This window comes from Dasypus novemcinctus, chromosome 4 (assembly GCF_030445035.2).
Source record: "Dasypus novemcinctus isolate mDasNov1 chromosome 4, mDasNov1.1.hap2, whole genome shotgun sequence".
Lineage (NCBI taxonomy): Eukaryota > Metazoa > Chordata > Mammalia > Cingulata > Dasypodidae > Dasypus > Dasypus novemcinctus.
Genome location: NC_080676.1, coordinates 75,188,328 through 75,214,606, shown reverse-complemented (window position 1 = coordinate 75,214,606; position 26,279 = coordinate 75,188,328). Strand labels below are relative to the sequence as shown.

Below are 26,279 nucleotides of genomic sequence, written 5' to 3'. Positions count from 1 at the left end.
AAGAGGATAATGGCATTCCACTGATTGGCTTGGGTCAATCAAGGTCTGCTCCTGGAGCTGGGGGTGAGGATCAGTTCCCACCGAAAATGCAGGCATGCCTCACAGAAGGGGTAGGGGTAGGGGAGTGGAATGTATATGAGGAAGCAGCCAAAAATTTCTACTGCACATTAAAAAATATTACCTGGGGTGACCCAACAGCCCTTAATGAGGACAGGTGATGTCAACCAACCAACCCAGTTTGCCACATGTAATTTTGCCTTTTAAAGCAAGACTCACTGCTGTGTGCATCACCAAAAGCCCCAAACATGAGAAAGGACATAATCTACCAAAGACACTTTATTGTATTACCTTTCACAGTTAGCACTCAAGAATGAATAGTAATAATAGCACATACAAATAAACCTACTATGGGACCAGACATTAAATATAAACTATTAAAGTTAGTATTAACATGAACTAAAGCCTGTACTGGGTGCCACTGCCCCTCATTCCTGGGTAGGTGTGATTTGGTAGCTGCAGCTTAGCCTCTGTCACCAGAAGGTTGATGCCCTGGTAAAGTGCTTCTGGAATCCACGCCATGAGGCTGATGTCTGGGGTCCTGAGCAAAGTCCCTTCTCTTCCCCTCAGCCAAACAGAATGTCTGCACTAGCAAAGTGATCTGAAGCTCTTGCTCCTTGAGTTTTGTTTTTACATATTTCCCTTGGATCCTTGTCCTCTTGAAGGATGACAGGGAGTCTAGGCAAGGATGTGGTATCTTCTCCCTTGGGTAGGTGACAAATAGCCAGATCTTCATCAGTGCTCCATAGTTGGGTTGGGCCATAGTTGGTTCTAAATTTTGATAATTCTAGACCAAAAAGAGAGAAGACTCTTAAGGAAAAAATATTCCAACAGAAACACCTGTGAAGCTTTAGATTTGTAAATCAACATTATTTTAATTAACCTTATTCGAAAACTATTATTCAAATTAGATCCAGCCATAGTGCTAGGTTCTTCATAAGTATTAGCTCATTTGATCTTCATCCTGTGAGGGAGACTTCATTTTGTCCATTTCAGAGATGAGAAAACAAACCCAGAGAAGTCAAATAACTTATCCAAAATCACACAGCTAGTGACAGGAAGGGCAAGGATTTGAACTAAGTTTCTGTCTCTTAAATCCCAGGCATATTGTTATTGCCGAAGGATTCTTTTTAGAAGTAATACTTTATAGTAAGTGAAGTAAGTGCTCCATTAATGAGAAGGAGAGGAGGAGCTTGATTGTGAAGATTCTCCTCAGGAGGGGCCAACAGGCCCTCCATGGGACATCCATGCTGGGTGGTCCATGTGTCTGATGCAACAAGGCATACTTTGTGAAAGCCTTCCCTTTGTACCCACACTAAACGTTTAGACTTCATGGCTCAAGAAAATTTTATGTCCAAAACAAGCCATTGGATTTCAATATAAAAATAAACTAGGTTTTCTGGAATGTTCAAAGTACTGAGGAGCTATTAAGATGCTCAAAGGGCAGCTCTGCTTATGTGGGTGATCTGCCATTGGAGATGCGCACACAGGGTGTGACTCGCTTCCTCAGCCACCCATTACCACCCTCCTCTTCTCTTACCCTCTTTATTTTTCAACTTTTATGGGTCTGCCCTACCTCTCTCCCACCTTCTCTCTCTCTCCTACTCTTCCTCATTTTCTAGTTCTCTCCTTATCTCTCTTCCTTCCCCTGTCTCTTCCCTGGACCCTTTCTCCTCTTCCCTCACTGTCTTTCTTTCCTTCCATCTCACTCCCTCTGTCACTCCTTCTCCATCACATTCTCAACAGAGTCACCTCCTACAGGCTCTCTCCTTTCAACTTCTCATTCAGCTCATGCCAAGCAAGGCCAGCTATGATTATCCAATAAAAATCTGAAAGTCCTCCTGAGGGAAATAAAATATTGCCAGCCCATCTCATCTCTTTAGAAAATGAATTGGGTTGCCTCAGGTCTAAGGGGAGGCAAGGAGGAGAGAGTTGCCTCTGGACAGCCTGACTGGAAACGATACCACTGGGACCAGGTGTACATCCAGCAGTCCTTCTCTGGCCTGCCCTAGGACCTAAATCCTTAAACATTCTGGGAACAGACATCACAATCAGTGGTCCATAGAAGTTCATAATTTAAAGGGACCTTAAGGGCATCTGAAGTTTGCTTCTCTTTTCACAGATGAGGAGATCAAAGGCCAGAGTTAAAAGGTGACCTGTCTTTTAGATGGTCTGGGTTAGGGACCAAGTGGCGGGTGGCTATTTATAACCGCAGGGGACTTCCTCCTTGACTTTTTCTTTTGATAAGAACTACAAGAACAACAACAAAATCTAACACAGCAAAACCCCCAACCCCCTCAGGGCAGCCAGGGCTAGGTGAAGATTCAACAGCTGAGGTCCTAGCCCTGCCCTGGGGCAGTCACTCTGAAAAAGCCAAACAGAAAATCCATAGACTCACCTAATAGTCGGCTTGGGGCATGTCTCTGTGCCTGACGTTTAGCATTGTTGTATAGGGATTCTGTGGCGGACTGTCTCTGGAGTACGTTGACCTGATTTTAGGGAAGATGCTCCCATCTGCTCCTAGGTTGCTGAACCCTGTCTGCTGCAGCCTCAGATTTTCAAAGTCATTCTTAATCAAGTTCTCTTCTTCAACGTCCCCCCTTTTGTTCTTTGAGCTGTAATTGATAACAGGAATTAGAATCCAACAAGGGCAGAAAGTGCCTTGAGGTAAATGTTAACATTCCTTTAAAAAATATTTTTAAATTTTGAAGTAACTTCAAATTGCTTTTGAAGTTATGAAATATTGCACAGAACTCCCATACACCCATCTCCAAGAGCTGTCAATTGTTAGCATTTCTGAACCACTTGAGAACAAGTTGCAGACCTTTTGCTTCAGAACCCATGATACTTCATTCAACGTATATTTCCTCAGTTTAAGGAGGGTCTTCCGTGGGCGCAGTGTCACCCTCAAAACCAGGATGTTAACAGTGACCCAACATCTATCTTCAAATTCTACCAGCCTCGTTCAAATTTTGCTAATAATGGTAATATTCTTATGTGTACTTTTGAATTATTTATAGAAATAATAGAAGTCAAAGAGAAAAGATGATTTACAACACAAGTTTTCATTCAAGAAAAGTTAACACCTACAGAAGCACCTCTGTGAATAAAACAAATTCAGGTTTTAAAGGCCTAGAAAGAATGGGAGTTTCCCGGGGTTTGCTAGGGGAACCCTCAAGAATCTTAAGTTCAACCTTCAAAGCCAAGTCCACCATGCTGGTGAGGGAGGCATCTGTCCCCAAATAACACTGTGGTTGAACCTTCCTTCCTTTCTGGCCCACAGGCCATGGTCCTGCCCCTTCATGCCCTAGACCACCCAAGGAGTAAGGAGTGGGGCTGGCTGCTTCTATGGTGCTCAGGGGGCACTCCCAGGGTGACAGTCACCTGGGCCCCTGTCACACTGGGAATGTTACAAGGAACACCTACTTGCCCTGTTGGCGAGGGCAGCCCACAAGAGTTCCTGCCCTTTGACCATGCCCTTATCCAAGGTGGCTGAGAAGAAGCTTCCCTTCCCTTTGAAATGAACAAGAAAATTATAGTTCTCAGTGTGTTCCCGAGAATCATGAATCTGCACCTGGACTAAGAGCAAACCTGGCTCTGAAGCAGGAAGGAGGAGCTGAGAAACCTGGCTGCCACAGGGCCACAAGGTTCTAAACAGAGTTTTTAATGACGTGAGAAAATGGTTGCTATGCCGTATAATGTTAAACAAAAGCAAACAACAAAATTTAAAAAAAAAACAAACTAAGGATACCAAACTTCCTTTCTCATTAAAAAAAAAAAAAAAAAAAAAAAGACCCTGGAAGGATAATATGCCAAAATCTTAGTAGGAGTTGTCTCAGGATGTTTGGGTTTTGTGGGTGATTTTTAAGTTCTGTTCCTTCAGGCATTTCTCTGTTTTCTAGATTTATTTCAATGGTCATGAATACCTTCCATAATCAAAAGAAAGTTAAGGGGGAAAAAGAGTAAACGGCATGAGAAACCTCCCTTATTTCTCTTCCCTTGCCCGGGAAAGGCCGGGTATGTTTGGAAACCAGACTGCAATGCTGGTGGCACTGTATGCCAGGAAAGGGACGCTTCCAATCCATACCATTTTGAGACAATCAGTGCAATCGCCATGCCGAGAATGAGGATGCCAGCAATGGAGCCCACGATAGTGAGGATCAGCTCAAAATCTGAAAGGGAAAAGAAGAGAATGGTAGGAACAATTCCAAATGCCTACTGCACAGGTATGTGTATTCCCAGTGACTCCTGGTTGTTCTGTTTGTAAGAACAATTGGGTTCTGGCCTTCAGGCCACTGTGGAGTCAGGCTAGGTGGGTGGCTCGTCTCCTACAGCTCTCCACGGTGTCCTCCAGAACTCAGTCAGAAAAGGCAGCTTTGTCAGAAAAAGAAGACCATCAGTACAATGGTTTCATGGACTCCAGGGGGAATGGGACTTCAAGCAAAGGCCACTTGTCCCTCCTTACCTCTGCTGCGTTTGCCTGCCCACCATACCTCACCTTACTGGTAAGTCTCAGCAAGTGAGCTCGTGGAGGTAGGCTGGAATTAAATTTGTTACTACTGTAGGAGCCAGGTAATGGCTGGATGGACTCAGGGACGGCAGAGTCTGTAGGCTCATCACCACCCATTCTCCTCCATTAGATCTGCTCTGTTGTAGCGGTGTGATATTGTTTGTGAATTCCAAAAATACATATTGAATTATGCTTGTGAACTCATCTGGGCATATTCAGAGGTTTCACTTTTACATGATTAAATAATGATTAAGGGTAAAGTAGCTGTGCCCCCAGCAATTGAGCTCCTGTTTATCATATGGAGAACCCAGGATTGATCCCCGGGACCTCCAGGTTAAAAAGAAAAAAGAAAAAAGGTGTCCCAGACCTGCCCAGTGAAGCACAGCCCACTCCGGCGCGGCTCAGAGATGGGTGCACAGGGCAGAACAGAGAGGCAGATTTTCTCTCTATGAAGGAAACTGGAGACTTGGGGGGAGTGAACAAAATTTTGAATGTGGTTAATGTTTGTTTCTCAGATGTTTAACAAAGGAAGAGTTTTATACTCACTGTCTTTACAGTCTTCTCCAGTATAGCCAAATGGACACCTAAAATACAATACATAATAGGAAGTCATGTTAAAGGGCCTCTGCAGGGGAACATGTCAGAATTCCCACCCACCCCAATTCTTCTTTCCTTTTTCCTTCTTCCCTTCATTCTGCCCTTCCTTGCTCCTTCCCCTCCTTCTCTTCCCTTCCTTACAGTCACTTTCTTCCAGCTGGGCACCTTCCAAGGGGATCTGGAAGGTTGAGAGGGGTATGCAATCCCACGTGGTGTCAGCTGTTACTGAATGAACCCTCTATCTTCTGAGCTCCAGGAAGATGCTCCACAATTCAGGGAAAGCTGACCCCCAGATGTGGAACACAATGGGGCCACATGGCTCTGCCACTTACTTCCTGCTGAATGAGCCTGGGCATATTATTTTAACTCCTTGAGCTTCCGTTTCCTCCCCACTGAAAATGGGGAAATATTACAATCCTGACAGTGCTGTATGACAGGCACGACCTAGTGCAGTTCCCAGCACTTAGAGAATGCTTGGGAACTATGATAATGATGGTAATGATGGTGTGCTCTACTTATACTGACTGTAAACATGTGTATATGTCAAGCTCAATTCTTTTTACCTAGTTCCAGCTACAAGATTTTTTTTTAAAAAAGAGTGATTTCACTTATTTCCTCCCCCTCCTTTTTCCCCCCTTACTTTTGACAGGTCTCATCAGCTTTTCTCTGGTAGCCTGAGAGGCACACACACTTAGGAATCCCATCTTCCTTCGACATTAAGCATTGCTTGTTGAACTCTGCAGTACAGTTACCAGGACACTTTGGACTGGAAGCTTCAAAACAGAATGATTGCTGGGTAATTTTCAGAAACAACCTTTTCACCCCCAAAGTGACATGTCACAAAACACAGCTTTTTCACATGGTCTTTTCTGGGTAAAATGAGGCTTTCTGGAAGATCCCATTGGTTCCTCACATGACATAACTCCATTCAAGCTGCCTACAGGCTGTTCCACCAGTTCCAAGCCAGGGTCCCAGTATAGGTATAAATGTCTAAAGCCAAAATTCCCATCACTTAGATTCAGAAATGCTCGTGGAAACTTGTGCAGTAGAGCAAATGCAAAAAGAGAGAGCCATCAGGGATTATGAAGGACATTTAGAGGTGGGGCACTTACCAAAACAGTAGTTGACCAGTGGGTGAGGTCTCTCCATCCCATCTTTGCATGTACATGGTTTACCATCGCTGCAGTTACTTTGATTGTTCTTTTGACAACCATAATGATCACATAGATCTTGTGCTAAGTGGGAGGCACAAATATTCAAAATTACATTCAGCAAGACAATATGAACAAATAAACTTGTGAAAGTACCCCAATCCACTGTTGTTATCATTTGCCTTTTAATCGATTTTGGGATTTACCAAATAAAAATTTGGGCTTCTGAAATCCAGCTCTTCCCTTCCACAGCTGTTTCCTTACATTATTTAAATCAAGTTAATTCAATCAAGTTCAAGATCTCTTTTGCACCTAGCTCTGTGCTAGGTTCCATTAGGGACACAGTAGCTATCTAACCTTTGGGCCCCATCTTTGTGGTGTTACACATTTGAGTCCATAAAGAGACACACCAAACAATACATACTATAACTAGGCAGTGTGGTCAGGAGTTAAAGGCATTATAGAAGAGGTGAGAATTGAGCTAGGTCTTAAAAGATAGGGAAGGCCTGAACAGAGAAGAGGCAAAGTCTTTCCAAGTGGAGTAAACAAGGCATGAAAAGCAGCAAAAAATTCTTGTCAGGGAGTAGTGGGGCTGAGCTTGAGTAGGAGAGAGACTGTGGTGAGATAGAAGGAAATTGGCAATTCTTGACTCTGCCATTTATTGGTTGTCGGTTTTCTTCCATCATTTGATTTTTAATGGGCCTGAATTCCCCATAAAATGGGGCTAATAGTTGTTGTTTCATGGTTGTTGTGAGAACTGAACGAGCTAAGTAAGTGTTAGTGCCCACTATTGGGCCTTAACAAAGAATAATATTTTGTTTATTTTTAGGTATATAGCAGGGTGTGAATGTCAGAATAAGGACATTGGATTTTTTTCCTATAAACCCAAGAATCCATTGGTGGATTTGAGCATGAACACGCCATGAGAAAGCAATCTTTTAATACTGTAAGACTAGAAAAGAGTTGGAAGGCATTAGGGGTAAAAATATGAGTCTGGGAATGGTTTAGGGGGAGACAATAGGAGCAAGTAGAATAGTTCTGTGGGTTACTCCTTTCTAAACACCCCGAACCCATTGCTAAATTTCTGTCATTATCGGCCACTTGCGTATGTCTCCAATTAAAATTCTAAAAGAAATATTCTACACCCTTTGATACGTAAGAGAGATCTGTCTTTGCAGCAAAAGCTGGAGAGCAGGAGAAAGTGTTTTCCTTGAAGAGTTAAGAGGCCTTTACTTCCCTTTGCTGGGTGATTCCTGTTCTTGAGGCTATCTCTAGCTGGCATCATTTGGTAATTTGCCATCATCTAAGCACATGCCTCAGAGCTGAGGCCAGATGGTTTGTAGTATCCCAGGACTTATAGTCAAGGAAATTAAGGAAGAGAGCCAAAAGAAGAGATCTTGAAGAATGCACTGGTTGTTTCCAGCTGGTAACCACTCTGAGTGGTCAGTGCCCAGGCTGATAAACAGTTCAATTTCCTCTGACTTGTTCAGAGTCTCATGTAGCCAAAGCAGCATGTGGGACAAGGTCTTGCCTTTCTTTGTTGACAATTTTATCTTCCAGAGGGTAGAGGTTATGACTGCAAGAATTTCTACTCTGGACCAAATTCTGATCCCAATATAAAACTGATTGGTGGATAGAAGTGATAGACCCATTGGAAGACAGGGACTGAGTGATAGCTGGAGAAAGGACCATAGCACTGACAGATGCATGCTATAGACTTTGAGAGAGTTGATACTGAAATATTCAGAAAGAAAAAGGCTTAGTTCAATGACATGAGACTCTGGATGATGGAAACAGTTCAAGAAGGTGAGAAGCTCTGAAAATGTAATTCTAACTGTGCAATTGCAAATGACCAAGTGAACTGTAAAAAAAAAAAAAAAAGTGGGAGGGCCAGGTAATTTAAGAAACCAGTGTAGTTTGTACAGGAAGTTCTTATTCAAGAGACATAAACAAAACATGGAAGGAAGTTCCCATGGACAAAATGGAACACTAAGAAATGCATCAGAGAAAGTCTAGAGCACCAAATGAGCTCAGGCTTGACAGAGACCAAACCCAACATGACCCAGACTCCTACAATAAAGAGCCAAGGGGTTAAAATGAAAAAAATAAACAAATGAATGTGTTTGTGTGTGTGTGTCTCTGTGTGTTTTCCAAACTACCTGGGGCTCATGGAAAGGTCAGCCTGCTTGGTATAATGTCAGTGGGTGCCATAAAGTGAAAATGTTGTAAGGGATTAAGGATGGAGCCAGAGAAGGAGCAAAAAGAGGGGCAAGGGAGGCAGGAAGGGGAATAGAAGGCTGGCAGGTGGAGGCCCAGGGAGATTTCAAGAAGGGAGAATACTTCTAACAAACGCTACAGAAAGTCAAAGAAGCTGCAGCTCGGCAGAGGCCTTTGAATTGACAACCAGGACTGAGAACGGTCAGTCTCCAGCAGGGCTGCCCTCACATGTCCCTTCTGAGGCTCTCCTAATGACTGCTGTGGTGGGGTGATGGCTGTAACACACCCATTGATTCACCTCTCCCTGTACCCGTGCTCTTTGGTAGGGCCTCTCTACACTACTCTTGGTCATTTGTATTGTTTGACCTCTGGGACAGTGGCAAATGACACAAAGCATAGGCTTGAGAAACACGCATGCATTGGAACTTGCCCTCTTGCTGTATGTGAAAACTTTCAGGACTAGCCTGCCAGAGGATAAGAGAGCCATGTGAAATAGCAACGGTTCGTTCAACTGAGCCATCTTAGACCAGTCAGCCCCCAGCTGACCCAGCAGCTAACGGCAGATGCTTAAGTCAGCCTGGCAGAGATCAACCAAGCCTGGCCCAGATCAGCAGCACTGCAGGTTGAGCCCAGTCCAGATGCTGATCCACAGCATTAAGGGCTTGCAATAAATAAATGGGTATTGTTTGAAGTTACTGTTTTAAGGTGGTGTGTAACATAGCAAACTCTAATTGTTACAGCTACACTCCACTGTCAGCCTAAAGGGGACATAGTATAGGTAAGACTTCCCATAATCATTTGGAATGTATAATTGATGTGAAGCCTCTTCCTTCTCCTTTCTTCATCTCTTTCTGTCCAGGGACTATTTCCACGGTCATTTAAACTTTCCAAGAAGAAGAACAAACTGGTCAGTTTGAGAACTTGGGGGATGGTTGGAAAGGAGCAGAAGCCAAGAGAGAGGAGAAAGGGAAGAAGACCCTACTGGTTCAAAGGAAATTTGTAGACACCTGTGGATTCACTTACACAGTTCTTCTAGCCCCTTTCTTACATGTAAGGGGAATGTTTACAAAAATATTGGTATGTCTGTAAGTAAGCTTTGAGTAAAATTGTGCAATGCTTACAAATGTATTCTGTAAAGTCACTGGAGGTATCAATTTTCTTCTCAATTTTTAAAGACACAGAAGTCTCATTTTCTGCTGTATTTTCTGCAAAGATGTTTACCACTGTTACATATACAGGCATGTCAGCACGCATTTCAGTTCTTGCTGAAGGCGATGTGCTAAAAATGAAATAAATCAGTGTCATTTGAGGAATTGAAACAAAGAATCAACAAACAGGTCTCCTAACCTCCCAGATGCCCAAATCTCCAAGTCGTGGGCCTGACCCTCAGCCTTGTCTCCACAATTGGGACCCAAGTATGGCAGTCCAGGGTTGCAATAACATAGCAGTTTACACACTCTGAGCTCTCGAGTTGATGTGCTTTCAGAGGAGCTCTATGGCTAAAACAATGTCCTGTTGGAGGATGCTTAGGAAAATTGTGAACAATCATTTTTAGAATCTGGGAGCCTGGAGCTAACCAGAAGTAGAATAAGTTACATCTAAATTGTTAAGTTGTCACTTCCAGTAGAACAGAAAGAGTAGGTCTCTTGCTGAACTGGCAATTCTTAGCTTTGTCATTTAAGAGAGATGGAGGGATGTATATTCCACCTGTGCATGAGAGGGCAGTAGCCACCTGCGCAGAGCCTGGGTCATTCCCAGGGAGGGCAGGAAGGCATCAGGTAGCTTCAGAGTGGGCACGTGGGCCTGGGCCACATGACGTTAAAGAGAACTGAATGAGGGAGGGACGGGGCTGTAGAAAACATGAGCACATGATATCAAATCACATCACCAAATATTGAGGAATGCTATAAATAAGACACTATAATTGCTTTCTCTCACACGCCTGTCTCTCTAATCAACACTGCAATTTGAAACCCTAAGAAGAGCTGTGCCAAGTTCTATTTCTTTCATTGTCCAAAGGGAAACAAGTCATACAACCACTGAAAGGGGGGAAAAAAGGACTTAAAAAACTTCCCTACCCATTTTTTGGGTGTGTGGTTTTAAGACTCAGGATTTATTTACCTGTCCAGATGTTCTTTATACTCCATTTTGACTTTTGAATAAATACAGAAGCTTGAAAAAATAGCGAACCTATTTAGGAAATGTTTGCAGCCATGCTGGTTCTTCAGAACAATCAAGAAATCCCAAAATGAACCAAATTTCATTTTTAGGAACAATCCCCTCAAAAGTGAGCCCGAAAAATGAAATGGATTTCAGAATTTTAATTTAAAATTTGCTACCATTGTGCTTTCATGACAGGATTTGGGAGTGGGGGGTGGTCTATATCGGGTGGTAAGAAAGGGCAGCGAGGCAAGTTATTCCACGTGGGTTGAAAATGACCAGAGGCTTGGCATAATTCTATATTGGGGTTAGGAAAGAGAATGCCACCCATAATCCTTCATCCAAAGAACCTAGCAGCCTACTATCCAATTCAGGAGACCCAGGCATTCCATCCACGAAACAATTAGAGGAAACAGTGGAGCAACTGTGTACTCAAGTGGCAAAAACAAACGACAGTGTAAAGAACTCGAGCACTAGACTTGGAATTATGAGGCCTGAGGTCTAGAGCAAGTTTGCCACTATGTTTTGTGGCCCTAAGTCTTCACTGAGCCTTAGTTTTTGTCCTGCGTCCACAGAGAGATTTGGAAAAGAGAAATTCTAAGGACTCTTCCAATTCCAACATTTGCACAGTAGTTAAAGAGCTTGGGGATTCAGAAGAGAGGGACAACACTGTGAGCCAGAGCCTAACAAGTGCCTCTTAGGTGACACCCAGGTCTAAGAAGTGCCTCCTAGGTGACACCCAGGTCTAAGAACTACCTCCTAGGTGACACCCAGGTCCATTTTCTCTGCATCAGTCCCCATGGGGTGGAAATGGTTCCCCTCCCTGACCTTGAGCTCACAGGTAAAGGTTTGCCTCCAAACACCCTAGGCTGTCATTTAGCAATTCCTTAAGATAAAAAGGAGTTTCACAGTTTCGGGGAACCACCCTCCCCACCCCCAAACAACCCTATGGGACCAGCTCTCCATCACTCTGTGGGATCCCATATCCTGAAAGGGAAATAGACAGGAACTAAACATGTTGCAATTGCCACGTGGCAGACACTGTGTGCAGGGAATCCTTCAAATGCTATCTCATTTGCTTCTCACAAGGTTTCAGGGAAGCAGATCAGATTATCCCAATAATACAGATGAAGTGACAAAGGAGTAGAGAGGTTAAAACACCTACCCAGTCATGCAGGGAGGAAGTGGCAAAGCCAGGATTCAAACCCTGGTTAGGCAGATTCACACCTCACCATTCTTGTTCTTAACATCACAGCCTCTTGTCCACGAAATCAAACCTAATCCCCTGAAAAAATTCACAGTGCTCCTGCAACTGTCTCCCTTACATCTGTGTATGTCCAGCTTCCGAGCCTTTGAGTTGGGTCCCAGCCTCTCTGCTTGCTGTCTGCCCCTCGCCATAGGTACTGTTCCTCCCATTACATGGCCTGCCTGCCTTCTCGCTACCACCTTCAAGAACAGGCACAAAACTCACATCCACTAGGAGACCTCTGAAATTTTAACCTATTTATATACATATGTTTTATCTTATTCCACCAAGGATTTGACCACCCTTATAAGGATAGTGGTGATAATAAAACTGTAAAATAGAAGTACAACTCTAGGCTGCTTTTTTGCACATCTCCATTCATATTAGAGCATCCTTTCCTCAGCTTGCAGCACTTGTGAGTTAATATGCTTCAGAGATCGAGATGGAACTGCAAACTTCTTGAGAATCTTCTGGCTCTTTGTGCCCCCAAGTAGCAGGAACATCGGTGATTGCATACTGAGGTGCTCAACAAATACCTGTTCTTGCTGCAGAAAGCAAGCACTCCCTACTGGCCCTTTCACTAACAAGGCAAGCAATTTGTCGTTATTGTTATTCTTACCCTCACAGGAAGGAAAAGTGACCCTGAGTCAGTCATTCTTTTCCTGCCCCTGTGGCCAATGGAATGCTCTTTCCAGGGGTTGGCCAGGTGTGGTTTGCAGCGAAGGGATCAAACCAAACAAAATGATGCCCTGGACCATGTGTTCCAGCTGCTGAGTTGCCAATCGCAGGCAGAGCAGTTTGCCATCCCCAGGCCACGTCCAGGCCACAGTCAGTGTGAATCAGAGGCAGGGCAGGGCACTTGGTCTCCCTGCAGTGCTCAGACTCATTTCCCTTTTCTTGACTCTAGAGGGCCTTAGTGCCACAAAGGGAACTTGAGAGCAGTCTGGAAGTTAGGCGAACACACACCTGCCTTCAAAATACCCAACCAGTCCACAGCAAACTTACCTTACTTCAGTAATTACGGTTTGCCCATAATCAGATCCATTAAATGCCTGTTGAAACTGTGGAGGAAGAAAACAGATTTAAGAGCAAAAAGTGAGTACAAAGAGCAAAAAGCAATACTGTATCTACGTTTTAACATAAAAACATTTTTAAACTCATTTGTATAAATATACATGGTTCATTACAACCAATTATTTATTCTCATCATGCACTCTAACACCTTTTAGTAATCTTTGCTGCAACAAATAGTATGATTTGGATGTAAGTCTGAGTTGCACAGGTAAATGATGGAAATCTAAAACACATAGCCAATAAGACACCACGCTCTTAAAACTAACATGATGACCTTAAGTTACTCTGGCTACTCAGCAGCTTCAGCACGTGGTCTAGGGCAAAGTCATGACCAAGTGTTGCATATTTATCTTAATATATGCATTCATCATCTTACTTGAGGAACAATTACTTCATTGCCCACTTTGCCCAAAGCACTGAATTAGAGGCCTTAGAGATTACAAAGGTGGACAGACTTAACTCTGTCATCAAGTAGGAGGGCTCACACCGTGAAGCTGAGGGAGTAAGTTGTATGGAGAGAGGCAATCATTGAAGTTCAAAGCGACTCTCTTCTGGTTGCAGAAAACCACAGAGGGCTTCATAAAGGAGATGGGCCTTACAAACATTTCAACAGGAAGAACTGGCACAGGGAGTGGAAGAAGGAAGACCACGCGCTAATCTTCCAAAACAATATGGTCCAGATGGGAAGAACACAGAGATTTATCGAAGTGAATTTCAAATTTCATCATTTCTTAGCTTTTGCATAGTTTAGCTTTTGGATATATGATGCGCAGCTTTGTGAGGGTTGTGAGCTGGAAGGGGCTATTAGGCTCGGTTTGTGTACCAAGAACAGAAACGATTCCAGATACTTGGAGAAGAGTGGTCAGAGATCAAGCAGGGATCTCTGGGGATGAGGAGTGGTGGAAAGAGGGGCCCCAATTAGAACATAAGTTCTTTGATGCCAGCAACAGGGTTTTCTCTTTCTTATGACATGCCTAGTCCCATACCTCACCACATAGCAATAGCACGTAGCACGTGGCAATCCCCAGAAAATACTCAACAATCATACTCAGCGTACTGATAACTGAATGAATTAAATGTCAAGGTATAATCATGACCATGGAGGGCCAGGTGTCTTCCCCTCTTGGGCCTTTTATTCTCTTTCTCCCCATGGGGATCTCGTATTTTAAAAAATCATGACAAATATGTGGTTAAATAATTTCTCATTAATTTCAACCAAATGCAAATAAATTGGATGCCCTCATTCATCTGGGCAGCCTTATATCCAGCATATGTTCAATTTCCTTTAATAATCTTTAAAATATCAGGAATAGATGACGTTTCTATAGACCATAGGGTCAGGGACAGGTTTGCTGGATGATCTAAAGGTCCATCCCAGTTCCCCTACTGGCCATTGCCTATGTAGTTTTCTTAATTCCAAAGAAGGGATTACAAAATTAGTGTCTAGAATAGGAGAAAATGTTTTTCCTTTTCAGGTCACCCTTGGAGGATGTGAGAATATACACCTCTAAATCTGAAGGGCTGCAAGTCTGAACAAGAAGATCTATCCAAATAGGCCTGCCTGGGCATTCTTTGCCCAACACAGCCAGCAGGTGAGAAGAAAAAGAACCAGCTCTGGGGTCAGGCAGTTTTGGGTTCAGATCCTGCCCTACCCACTCACCAGCTGGGTGATATTTAGTCAGTTACTCAACTTTCCAGATCCTTAATGGTCTTATCTGTAAAATGGGCATGAATGTAGTATCTCCCTCACAGGGCTGTTTTGAGGATTAGAATTATTACACACAAAAATGGCAGCCACAGCACCCAGGAAATGATAGCAGCAGGACAACTCCAAATCCCTGTAGGGACATTTGGATCCAGCTGGGTAGCAAATGGGCCCCAAGAGAATTCTCAGCGGCTGAGCTGAGACTTCCCTGAAGAAAGTAAATGGTCTCTATTTTCCTATCCCTTACTCCAGATAGCCTGGGGATTCTGGCCTATCTTTTTTGGATTAAAATCCTCTCAGAACTTGTGAGAGTGCTCCATCTGCTCGTTGGTCCACCCGGGGAGCATTCCGCCCTGACTGAGATCAAGTCTCTAACCTTGTCTTGAAGACAGGGTGTGAGGCCTGTAGCTGGGGCTCGAGGGGGCTTTCCTGGCACTCACCCAAAGCAAGTTTGGGAACTGTAGTGGCCATAGCAGCCAGCGTGCCGTAAAGCCGCACAAGATAAGCCAGGGGTTCCCTGGAGTAGGAACTGAATGTCTTGCCATCCTTACTGTCCTGAATATCTTCCAAGCTGGCAAATGTGAATGCAGGTCCAGGGTAGAGGACGAGTTGGTCGTCAGCTGGCCCTTCACGCACAGGTGGTGCCCCAGAGGGAAGGGGCAGCACTGGACAACACTTGGTGTCGCCCTAGCAGAGCCAGGCACCGCAATGCGGTCGTGAACACTGGCTCTCTCTGTAAACTCTGTAAAGACTTAAATTTGATTTTTTTTAAAAAATTAATTGCTAAAGTATTACCAGGTCTAATAATAAAACTAGTGGCGATATAATTCTGAATTGAGAGACATTGTCATGGAATAAGACGTTAGTTTTTTTAACACATTTCCCCATCTAGGATTCCAAGACATATTAATAGGATATTTTCTTCCTTTAAAACTAAAATATGAGTAATATTGATTAGATGCTCTCTGAGAGCCCTTCTAGGTCTAAAGTGTGGTTCCATTCTTAAAAATCTAAGTGAAATGAAACTATTGTTCTTTTTGACATTTTAACAATGAGAAAGAACCACATAGATGTTAATTCAGATGGAGTTCCTAATCCAGACATTTTTTTAAAAAAAAAGCTAGTATGGGAATTGATGCAAATTTGAATTCAAAAAGGAAAGAACAACTTCTTTAAATTTTTTCTTTTCCATTTAAAAATGTCAATATAGTTGTCCATTAAAAAATGTTTTTAATAGCTATGTCACACCAGGAATGGCATGACTGGAAGAAGCCCTCTCTTGCACCAGGCCTAAGCCTCTAGGTGCAGGATCACGGGGAGGTTCAACGGTCCAAGGGAGAGGCCAGGACAATGTGGAAAGCAGTGGCATCAGGGGGATCAGGATAGCTGCCATTTACCAATCAGCGAGGACACATGTCATGATCTGAACAACCAGCACAGCTGTACCAGTGTGTACCACCTGAACACCGGCCTTTCACTCTGCAATTTAGTGATAAAATGAAGAAGACTTTACAGAAAGAAACGTTGGAAAACACTTACGAAGGTATTAATTTTATTATATAAGTCCTGATAGGCCATAGAATTTGCATCATCCAAGCCAGCTTCTGATGATTTCATTTTTACTTTTCCAGGGAATCGCTTTCCTATAATTCAAGCAGAACCTTTCTGTATTGTTTAATGTAAAAAGAATAATGCCCATTTTGTTTTAAAACATAGATCATTTTAAAATTCTAAACATTATATGATGACATGACAGGGAGTTGGGGCAATATAAAGATTGTTACCCATAATCCCACCCAACCTAACATAACCATTTTCATTTTGGAATATTTTCCCCAGATCTTTTTTCCATGCATAATTTTACATGGTTATAATTCCAAGTTTATATCATGTTTCTTTTTCACTAATTATACTATAGTAAACATTTTTCCAAGTAATCACTTAGGCTTCATAACCTTCATTTTAAGGGCTGCATAAAAGACTATAAATTATATGTTCCCTTCTTTGATGTGGTCATTTTTTGTTGTTGAACTTAAAGTTTTTAGTTAATTTTTTTAAAATGTTGCAATGAACATCTTCATGCAACAACCTTTTTTTCTATATTTAAATTCATTTCCTTAGAGTAGTCCTCCAGAAATGAGATTATTAGTGCAAAAAGTATGAACACCCTTGTGGCTTTTGATATATCCTTAACTCCTGTGGCCAATACAAAGCATCCATTTCCTCTACCTATATGGTCTGCACTGATAAGGAGTGAGGTGGTATTTCCCACTCATGAAACAGAATGAATTTTACAACTCAGGTGACAGACTAGACCCTTCATAACACTCAGCCGATCTAACAAAAAAAGTCTCTTAAGTCTCTATGAAGTGGGGTTACAGAACAAGAAAATCCTGTGACAGGAACTGAACTGAGGTCAGAAGACTAGGCCTGTCTGACTGTGTGGTCAGGCAATTCACTTCACTTCATGCCTCAATGTCCCATGTAGGCACTACTTTGTATTGGCATAGTCTGACTGTTTCAGGGATTTCGGACATATAACACTCTCATTTTGTCCCATGGCAACCCTGCACATTAGGTGCTGTTCCCTTGAATAAATAGAGTGAAAGATCACATCCACTGCAAAATCTTAAGGTTTTCTACACAATTCTCCTGACATGGTCCATTTCTTCTCCCACTAGGTCCAACTGAGACAAAAGCAGGAATTATTTATTTCTTGGCTTGACTTTCTTGCCTCCAAATTTTACTTGAACTCCAGTATTCTGGACTCTATTTTTGTCATCATTTTGAGTTTTCTACTGTACTTTAAATATGGTATGCAGATCTCTGACATGGCTTATCCCTCCTAACTTACCTTTCATACATGTGGACTTGTTGTAGTAATACCCATCTGAACAGATGCAAAAAAATGCAGTATTCAGATTAACACATGAAGAATTACCTCTACAGGAACCCGAATGGCAAGGTGTTGAACCTTGGATGGAATAGAAAGAGATTAAAAATCCACAGAAATTACAACAAATAACACTGAGAAACATAATTTTAAATCTTAATGCCTCCTTCCCAGGCGCTTTTCATTCCTTGCTTGTCTTACTCCATGGCACACCCTTAGAAGAGCTAGAAATAAATGTTTTCTCATGTCATTGGGGAGTTTGTTGCTGAAAATCTGGAGCCAAGTGCTTGTAGACAGTGAAGGTCAGAGTTGGTAGGCAAAGGTCTCTGCAGAAAAAGAGCAACTTTTTCTAATTTTCTAATTCCAAGCATTTACAAATCTTTGGATTTGGATCAGGGGCCCTTCAGGATTTGGATGCCTATAAGGCTAGGTAAGGCTCCCAAAAACCATTTTATATAAGGTATCAAATTTTTTAGGGAGGGCCAGGCAAGGAGTTCAAAAAAAGAAACTAGAGGTCATATTCTGGTTAGTATGCTTGGTATACTGATCCATGAAGAAAGGAAAGGGATAATAAAGGAGAGGAGGTGGATCAACCCAGTGAACGTTCTAAGAGGAGATGGTGAGGGAAACTCTACCCTCCCCTCTGTCTTTCTGAGTGGTTGGCTTGAATAAATGGTGAGAATAATACTGCAATGGGTTTCCACACCACAGGCTGGGATTTCTCTGGAGAAATGATAAGATCTGAGGAGGGCCGTTAGGACAGTGGCCAAATGGTGATCTTGATTTGCCATTCTCCTCATCTGTCAAATGAAGGGAATGATTCTGAACTTTGAATTCAGAATAGCTCAAGTGTTTGACAACCTTCAGAGCTGACCTGAGATTCTTATGAGCAAACTTCTAAGTAGGAGCCACCCCTTATTACTGATGAATGAGTTGAGGCCAGGTGAGGTGAAGTGATTGGCCCCATGTTCTACCACTAATTATGGTCAGGCCAGAATAACAGAAGACTGCCCTACTCTGAGAGATTGTCTGTGGAAGTAGAAATGATTAAGGAAAGCATCCTTTCCTGATTCCAGTAGAGGTGATGTGCAGTCGTGCCTCCTCTGACCTACCCTCCAGACTGGTCCCTCTACACTGAAGAAAGACTGGGGAGCAAGGTCTTAGACACATGTTCTGGGCTCTCTTTGCTTAATCATCCATTTCTAAGATTTCTTTATCAGAGAATGCTGGGGAAGTCATCAGAAATAGAAGTAGGGAAATACCAACGTACCCTTTGACCCTGGGCAATCAGTCCTCACTGAGCCTGATTCCCAATCTGAAAACAACAGTGTATCCTGATCTTCTAGATCAGGGTTGGCAAACTACAGTTCCTAGGCCAAATCTGGCCCATCTTCTGTTTTTGTAAATTAAGATTTGTTGGAACATAGCCAGGTTCGTTTGTTTGCATGTTGCCTATGGCTGCTTTTCATGCGAAATTGAGCAGTTGCAAGAGAAATAGTATGTGACCCACAAAGCCTAAAATATTTACAATCTGGCGCTTTACAGAAAAAGGTTACTGATCTCCACTGCAGACCAAGCTTTGGGAAATGAAGTAAGGGGTTTCTGTTTCAATAACTTCTGCTTGAGGTAAATTGTCATCTCTTAGCATCCCCCAAACATCTGGCCTTTTGACAGTGGTTCTGACCATGCCTAGGACTGTCTGAGCACTGCTTTTTCATCCTGCAGGCTCAGATTCTATGACTTCATTCAAAATTCTGGATTGTGATCTGCCACCATCCTCACTTCAGGGTAGAACTGACCCCTTCCTTAGGTAGACCAGGGAGTTCTTATGATTGAGGCTAGAGAGTCGGTGCTTATCTTCTCCAAGAAGCTGAAACTATTTCCAAAAATCCCCTAGGGGGAGAGAAGCTGGAGAGGTAACTTTTGCAAATGCCAAGTTCATAAAAAATACTCCATACCTGAAAAATGGCCTAAGGTAGGATAGGTGGGAAGGAAAAGAGAAGAAAGTGGAACTGAGGGTAATCTTTTTTTAAAAAATTCATTTCTCTCCCCTTCCCTGCCACCCCCCCCCCCGCCCCCCGCCAGGTGTCTGCTCTCTGTGTCCATTTGCTGTGTGTTGTTCTGTGTCCGCTTGTATTCTTGTCAGCGGCATGGGAATCTGTGTCTCTTTTTGTTGCGTCATCTTGTGTCAGCTCTCTGTGTGTGCAGCATCATTCCTGGGCAGGCTGCACTTTCTTTCACGCTGGGCGGCTCTCCTTACGGGGTGCATTCCTTGTGCGTGGGGCTCCCCTACGCGGGGGACACTCCTGCATAGCACAACACTCCTTGCGCGCCTCAGCCCTGCATGTGGGCCAGCTCACCACATGGGTCAGGAGGACCTGGGTTTGAACCTTGGGCCTCCCATGTGGTAGGCAAACACTCTGTCTATTGAGCCAAATCCGCTTCCCTGAGGCTAATCTTTCAAGGTCTCTTCCCTCACTACTAGTCTTTGTGACTCAAATTTTATGTGCACAGTTTATATCTCAGGAAACCTTGGGTCGCTTAATACCCATTTCCCTACCCCACCATAACACATTTATTCACCATCCTCCACGATGCTATGAACCCTCCCTGAGGAGTCTTTGAGGGGACTGCTCTTACCTGAGGAACTGGCGGTTGATGTGATGGTGATAGTTGTGGGGGAAGAAGGTATTGTAGTGTTTGAATTGGTTTGGTTGTTGGCAGTTGTGTTACCTGTGCCGGGACCACCTGTAGTATTTGTGATGGGAGCAGGTGTTGTAGTGTTTGAACTGGTTTGGTTGCTGGCAGTTGTATTTGTGACGGGAGTAGGTGTTGTAGTGTTTGAATTGGTTTGGTTGCTGGCAGTTGTATTTGTGACGGGAGTAGGTGTTGTAGTGTTTGAATTGGTTTGGTTGTTGGCAGTTGTGTTACCTGTGCCGGGACCACCTGTAGTATTTGTGACGGGAGCAGGTGTTGTAGTGTTTGAATTGGTTTGGTTGCTGGCAGTTGTATTTGTGACGGGAGCAGGTGTTGTAGTGTTTGAACTGGTTTGGTTGCTGGCAGTTGTATTTGTGACGGGAGCAGGTGTTGTAGTGTTTGAATTGGTTTGGTTGCTGGCAGTTGTATTTGTGACGGGAGCAGGTGTTGTAGTGTTTGAACTGGTTTGGTTGTTGGCAGTTGTGTTACCTGTGCCGGGACCACCTGTAGTATTTGTGACGGGAGCAGGTGTTGTAGTGTTTGAATTGGTTTGGTTGCTGGCAGTTGTGTTACCTGTGCCGGGATCAGCTGTAGTATTTGTGACGGGAGTAGGTGTTGTAGTATTTGAATTGGTTTGGTTGCTGGCAGTTGTGTTACCTGTGCCGGGATCAGCTGTAGTATTTGTGACGGGAGCAGGTGTTGTAGTGTTTGAATTGGTTTGGTTGCTGGCAGTTGTGTTACCTGTGCCGGTACCAGCTGTAGTATTTGTGACGGGAGTAGGTGTTGTAGTGTTTGAATTGGTTTGGTTGCTGGCAGTTGTGTTACCTGTGCCGGTACCAGCTGTAGTATTTGTGACGGGAGCAGGTGTTGTAGTGTTTGAACTGGTTTGGTTGCTGGCAGTTGTGTTATCTGTGCCGGGACCACCTGTAGTATTTGTGACGGGAGCAGGTATTGTAGTGTTTGAACTGGTTTGGTTGCTGGCAGTTGTGTTATCTGTTCCGGGACCAGCTTTAGTATTTGTGGTGGGAGTAGTTGTTGCATTGTTTGAAGAGCGAGTAGACGTGCTACTTTGGCTGGTGGCTGGAGAAACAAAGATATCAAGTTTCAGAAGATAGCCTATTGAATAAATAGTGGCATAATATTTATGTGACATAATAAATATTGAATAAATTACTGTTACTTAATACTAATTAGTCCCCTACTCATTCTTTTTTTAGAGAAACGAATATATATACTCATGAATATAATGAATATAAAATGAAAAATGAGAATCCACGATTACTTGTAAACACAAAAGACAATCAATTAAATTAAACAGACAAAATTGGAAAAATGTTTTTGAAAAATATTACAAATAAAGAGTTAATGTTTAATAAAATGAGTACCAAGAAATAATATCATTTATGCCTGTGGTTACAAGTCCTTAGTGAGCACTGTTGAAATGTCACTAGGTGGCGCAGTTACTACTTGGGAGTTGACTCCTTTTGTCTGTACACTTTAAGACAATTTGCCCCAATTTTTCATTGCATGGCGTTTTGCTAGAGATGAGGGAGGGAATGGGGGAGCTTTAAAGAATGATGGAATAAATATACCTCATTAAGTGCTTATTAAACTTCTTCCAAAATCTTTTCTAATAATTTTTACCCGTTTAAAAGTTTAGACAGGTGACTTTAAAGAGTAAGGTGACTAAATGATCTTTGCCTAGATGTTAGTGGTTAGAGAAGTTGTATTTTTCCAACTCTGGGAACCCCTGGACACTCGGGGTAGTAAACTCTTAGTGATCTGGTTTCAATAGTCTAGGACTCGTAATTGTCTCTAAAAGCTCTAATGTTGACAATAGATTTAAAAAATAAAACTAGAAGAAAATGATTTAGCGAGGAAACAACTCCTAAGCCCTGGATGTTACCTGATTCTCCCATGAGTCTGTGAGCAGAGCCTGGCCCTTTGTCTAGTACAGGGCCTGGCATAAAATGGTCACTCATAAGAGTCGAGGAGATAATCGACTGCTCTTCCGTGGGCAAGGGAAGAGTTCACGGCTGGCGATGCTGACGCTGCTACTCCTATTCCTGCTACTGTCATTTATAAAGTACCTGGGAAATGGAGATGAGTATTGGCACTTGATAGAAGAGCCCGGAAGCAAAGCCAGGTCTGTGTAGTGCCAATGTCTTAACTAGGACGTGGTTAGGGAGTTGTGTGAAAGGCCATCCGTCTAACGAAAACGCCAAGAAGTGCGAGAGGAGCAAACACAGAGAAGAGAGGAAATCAGGGGTCAGAACGAAGGCGGTGGAGGCAGAGGTCCGTTCCGCTGGTCCTGTCCTTGGGGCAGTAGTGAGGCTGTTGAGGAGCAGTTAACCCTGGTCACAGAGAGGAAGGAAACTCCAGGTAGAAGGGAGGGGCTTGGCAGGCTGTGGGCGCGAATAGCCTGACCCCCACCAGACCCTGGATTTCATGCTTCAGAAATGTTTATTCTCTGCTGATGCCAAATGACCGGGATGTTTCCGTAGATAGGCACAAAACGACTTGCAATTTCCTTAAAAATTTTTCTACAGGTCTTTGAAATTTTGGCAAGAAGTTCTAGCCAGGGAGGTTTGTTCGCTGTGGTTTCAAATTTCCGAATGCTAGGAAGTTTGCTTTAAAAAATGACTGGATAGTTTTAATAAATGAGACACATTCCAGGCTGATAACTATTCATCACTGTGAATAACTACAATATGTGTTCAATACAAAACACCCTAAAATATAGGCGCATGTGTGTGTGTGTTGTCTGAGGTTATATAGATTTCAGGAAAGACAGTTAATTGCTGACATGTCAGGCCGACATTATCTAGTAATAATACCCAAAAGAAACAGCAAAATAACCTATTGTATGCCATCTAAAGTTATGGAAATATACTATGGTGTCAGCATAGTAAAAATAGCTCTAATCTTGTTTACTGAGGTCCTGAAGCTTCTAAAAGATACGCGGATAGCACCCTGTCTATGTGTACAAACCATGGGCTTCAATGGAAAAAAATATTCCTTGACCTGACCACATCTCAGAGAACACTGCATAATCCCCTTCCTTGTCTGGAGAACATCTGCGGCTGCTCTCTTCAGAGCTCGCTGAAACCTCAATAAAAGCAGTTATAAGAAAATGCCTTTCTTCCAGATATAAGTTCTTGGATTTTATGAAATTTTGGTTCCCAAATATACCCATCAGATTCTGTGAATAAATCTCTCAGAGAAAGCTAAAACAACCTGGAAAGTTTCGTCTATTAAAGGGACTTTGAATTTTGCTGCATTTTCCCCCCCAGTAAATGTTTATAAAGGAGATATTGCATGCAAGGTATCAGGCAAGGCGCTGGAAGGGGGAGGGCATATAAAGTATCCAGGAAACACTTCCTGCCCTTGGTTGCTAAGAATCAGAATTGTTTTCGAAATAGTAATTCCGCATATACTTCTGCATAATCTTCAGCATTCCATAGAAAAAGATTTATTTTTTTTTTCAGAAACAAACCTTAATACCCACCAAACTCTCAGTAGTGCTGGAGAGTAGGTTGCTAGGAGGGGGGGAGGGGGAGGACAGGCCAGACACTCACTTTTTCACTTTTTTGTTCATATGTTTCTGTACTGTTTGAATTTGTTACAGCGGGTCTGCCTTATTTGTATAACTTTTTAAACTAAGAGGAGGAAAACAAAACCAAAGTTTAAAAATTGGATACACGGGAAGACATGAGAGTGAGTGTTGAGGGTAACCCATAAATAAACACGTGAATCTCAACAGCCTTTTCGGGGTTTACAGTTCTTCCCTCATGTACCCAAGTCCCGTGAGGGTCCCAGTGCTTTTCACAAAACGACCTCTGTCTTAGTTCCTGTGAGGAGGTGAGGAGAGGGCACCGGGAGGGAGAACAAATGGTTTTCTTTCCCTTTCTGTTCCCTGCTCAGGCGCCCGGGCTTCCTCACCTCCCTCTCCTCTGACCACCTGCCCTTGCCCACCACTGCTGGGTCAAGGGTGCGTTCTCCTCAGCCCCACATGTCATTTAGGTGCTAGCACGGAGCAGGCGCCTGGCTGTCGACCGATGCCAGCGTCAGGTGTCTTTTATCTCTTTACACGTGGAAAATGGGGTAGCTCTATGTGGAGGGTGGGGGGCTTTGTCTCCCAAAGAAAATGCATTTGATTCCTTTCTGTTTACCATCCACTGCCACACATACCCACTAGGAAGGCAACGTATGACTTCAGAATGATGGCTGAGTACAAAATAGGTCCTGGTGATTAAGATGCAGCAAAAGTCTTCTCAGAACTCAATTCAGTTCTGCTCAAAACACCTTCGCTTGCTAATGGAGGGTTTATAGCCATCTGCTTCGCCAGCTCCTGCCTCTCTATTCCTGCCCCTAACCCAGTTCTTTTCCCTTTAACCCTTTCTCTTGACAACCTGGTCACTTACAACATTGGGTCTCAAGCTTCTGTTGAGCCCCTACTACGTACCAGGCGTTATCTCCTGCGTGCCCTTTATTTTGTCTCATTTATTACCCTCGGTTACCCTTCAGTAGAAGAGTTTTCCTTCCACTATTACATAGAGGGAAACTGAGGCTCAGAGACACCCCACAGATAATAAGTGGTGGCATGGTCTTTGAATCCCTGCTTGCAGGTTCTGTCCACACTGAACGATGAGCTCTTTGCCCAGTCCCTTGGGTTCTCTGGGCCAAGAAACACCCTCGCTACACCCGGGTATTCTGACACTCAGTGATTCCTGATTCCCTGATCTCACCATTTCCCCTCCAGTCCCAGTGTGAAACCTTCCCGGTCTGCCCCCACGTTTCTTCTTCCACTTAATGCTGGTGAAGTCTTCTCAGATGGTGGCCTCTGAAAGTCAGAAGCCCTAGCCAGAACCTACTTGGATCTGGAGGCTTGACATCTGTCCCCAGAATTGAAAACAAGGATCCGTGAGCCTTGTCCCTTGGTGAGGACAAACGTAACCAACCGTCCCTCTGCTAGGACTTTCAAATCACCTCTCAGAAAAGCAAATCCTGATGTTGCCCACTCTTGTTTCTCTAAAATGGGTTCAATTTCTCTTTTTCTCTTCACATTTCTGCCTTATCAAATACTCCTTTCTGCAAGCAGCTTCTAGGGTTCCATTCGTTAAACCTCCTCTCTCTGATACACAGATGACCTTCTCATGCACATGCTCCCCTGACAACCCTTCCTAACTCAGAGGAAAAAATTAATTTCTGAAGTCCAGTCATATTACAATTGCTCTTCTTGGTCCAACAAACTCTAACTTAAGTATATATGTGGAAGGAGGGCTTTTCCAGGAGCAGATTCTCACTAGCATAGGAAGGATCCAGAAAGCCACTATAAGGGTGCGGGGCCCTGGGAACCCACTAAGATGCTATTGGCTGGCCCTGGGAACTCTCAGTGACAAACCTCTGGTTTGCTGAACCCACACTCTTAGTCTACAGACCTCTTCTACTGTTCTGTTTTTTAAAATTACAGACAAATATGTCTTGTTTCTTTGAGCTGAGTTAAAAGGAAACTTCATCTACAAAATGGTTTGCCCCGCTGGGCTGTGAGAATCGGTAGCTGTAAATTTGCCAATTCTATCGCAAAGGGAGCTAACATGATAAGAAGAACTTAAATAAAGCAATATTCCTTACCAGAGATTACACAAAGGAGGACGAGAAGAGCGAGATGAATGAAGGCTTTCATTTTTGATGCTCTCACTTGGTAATCCCAGGAGGAAATTATTTCCTCCCAACTCTCTTTAGTTTTAAGTATCTTCCAGGAACAAAGTCCAGTCATTAACTGACGTCAAACCAGCCAAGGGCAATTAGTTGTTAGGGTATGGTCATATACCATAGGTCTATTCTGTCCACCTGAGATAGCAGGTGAACCTGGCTTTATGGGTTATTTCTCAGACTCAAAGTCCAAAACAACTCAGGAAACTTCCAGTCATCCTTGTGAGGTTGATGGTGGGTGAGACTGGTTATTCCTT

The 26,279-nt window shown here is 43.2% G+C and overlaps 1 protein-coding gene across 1 annotated transcript; it reads right to left on the bottom strand.

The window, feature by feature from the left end:
• Positions 1-327: 327 nt before the first annotated feature.
• On the bottom strand, positions 328-26,035 carry MUC13 (mucin 13, cell surface associated). Its single transcript, XM_004465815.3, has 12 exons — positions 25,942-26,035; positions 20,251-21,387; positions 17,572-17,691; positions 16,257-16,360; positions 12,944-12,999; positions 9,654-9,811; positions 6,277-6,399; positions 5,805-5,937; positions 5,114-5,151; positions 4,145-4,229; positions 2,456-2,672; positions 328-844 (listed from the first exon to the last, which is right to left on the bottom strand). The coding sequence occupies exons 1-11, from the start codon at positions 25,991-25,993 to the stop codon at positions 2,456-2,458; spliced, it is 2,223 nt and encodes a 740-aa protein (XP_004465872.2). The 5' UTR covers positions 25,994-26,035; the 3' UTR covers positions 328-844.
• Between the last annotated feature and the right edge of the window lie 244 nt (positions 26,036-26,279).

Coding starts and splice junctions, on each gene's coding strand:
- MUC13 (XM_004465815.3), bottom strand. CDS start 25,993: ATGAAAGCCTTCATTCATCTCGCTCTTCTCGTCCTCCTTTGTGTAATC. Junction 16,361..17,571: donor CAAGTCCACATGTATGAAAG/GTAAGTTAGGAG, acceptor CTTGAATTATAG/GAAAGCGATTCCCTGGAAAA. Junction 5,938..6,276: donor ACTGGTCAACTACTGTTTTG/GTAAGTGCCCCA, acceptor TCTGTTTTGAAG/CTTCCAGTCCAAAGTGTCCT.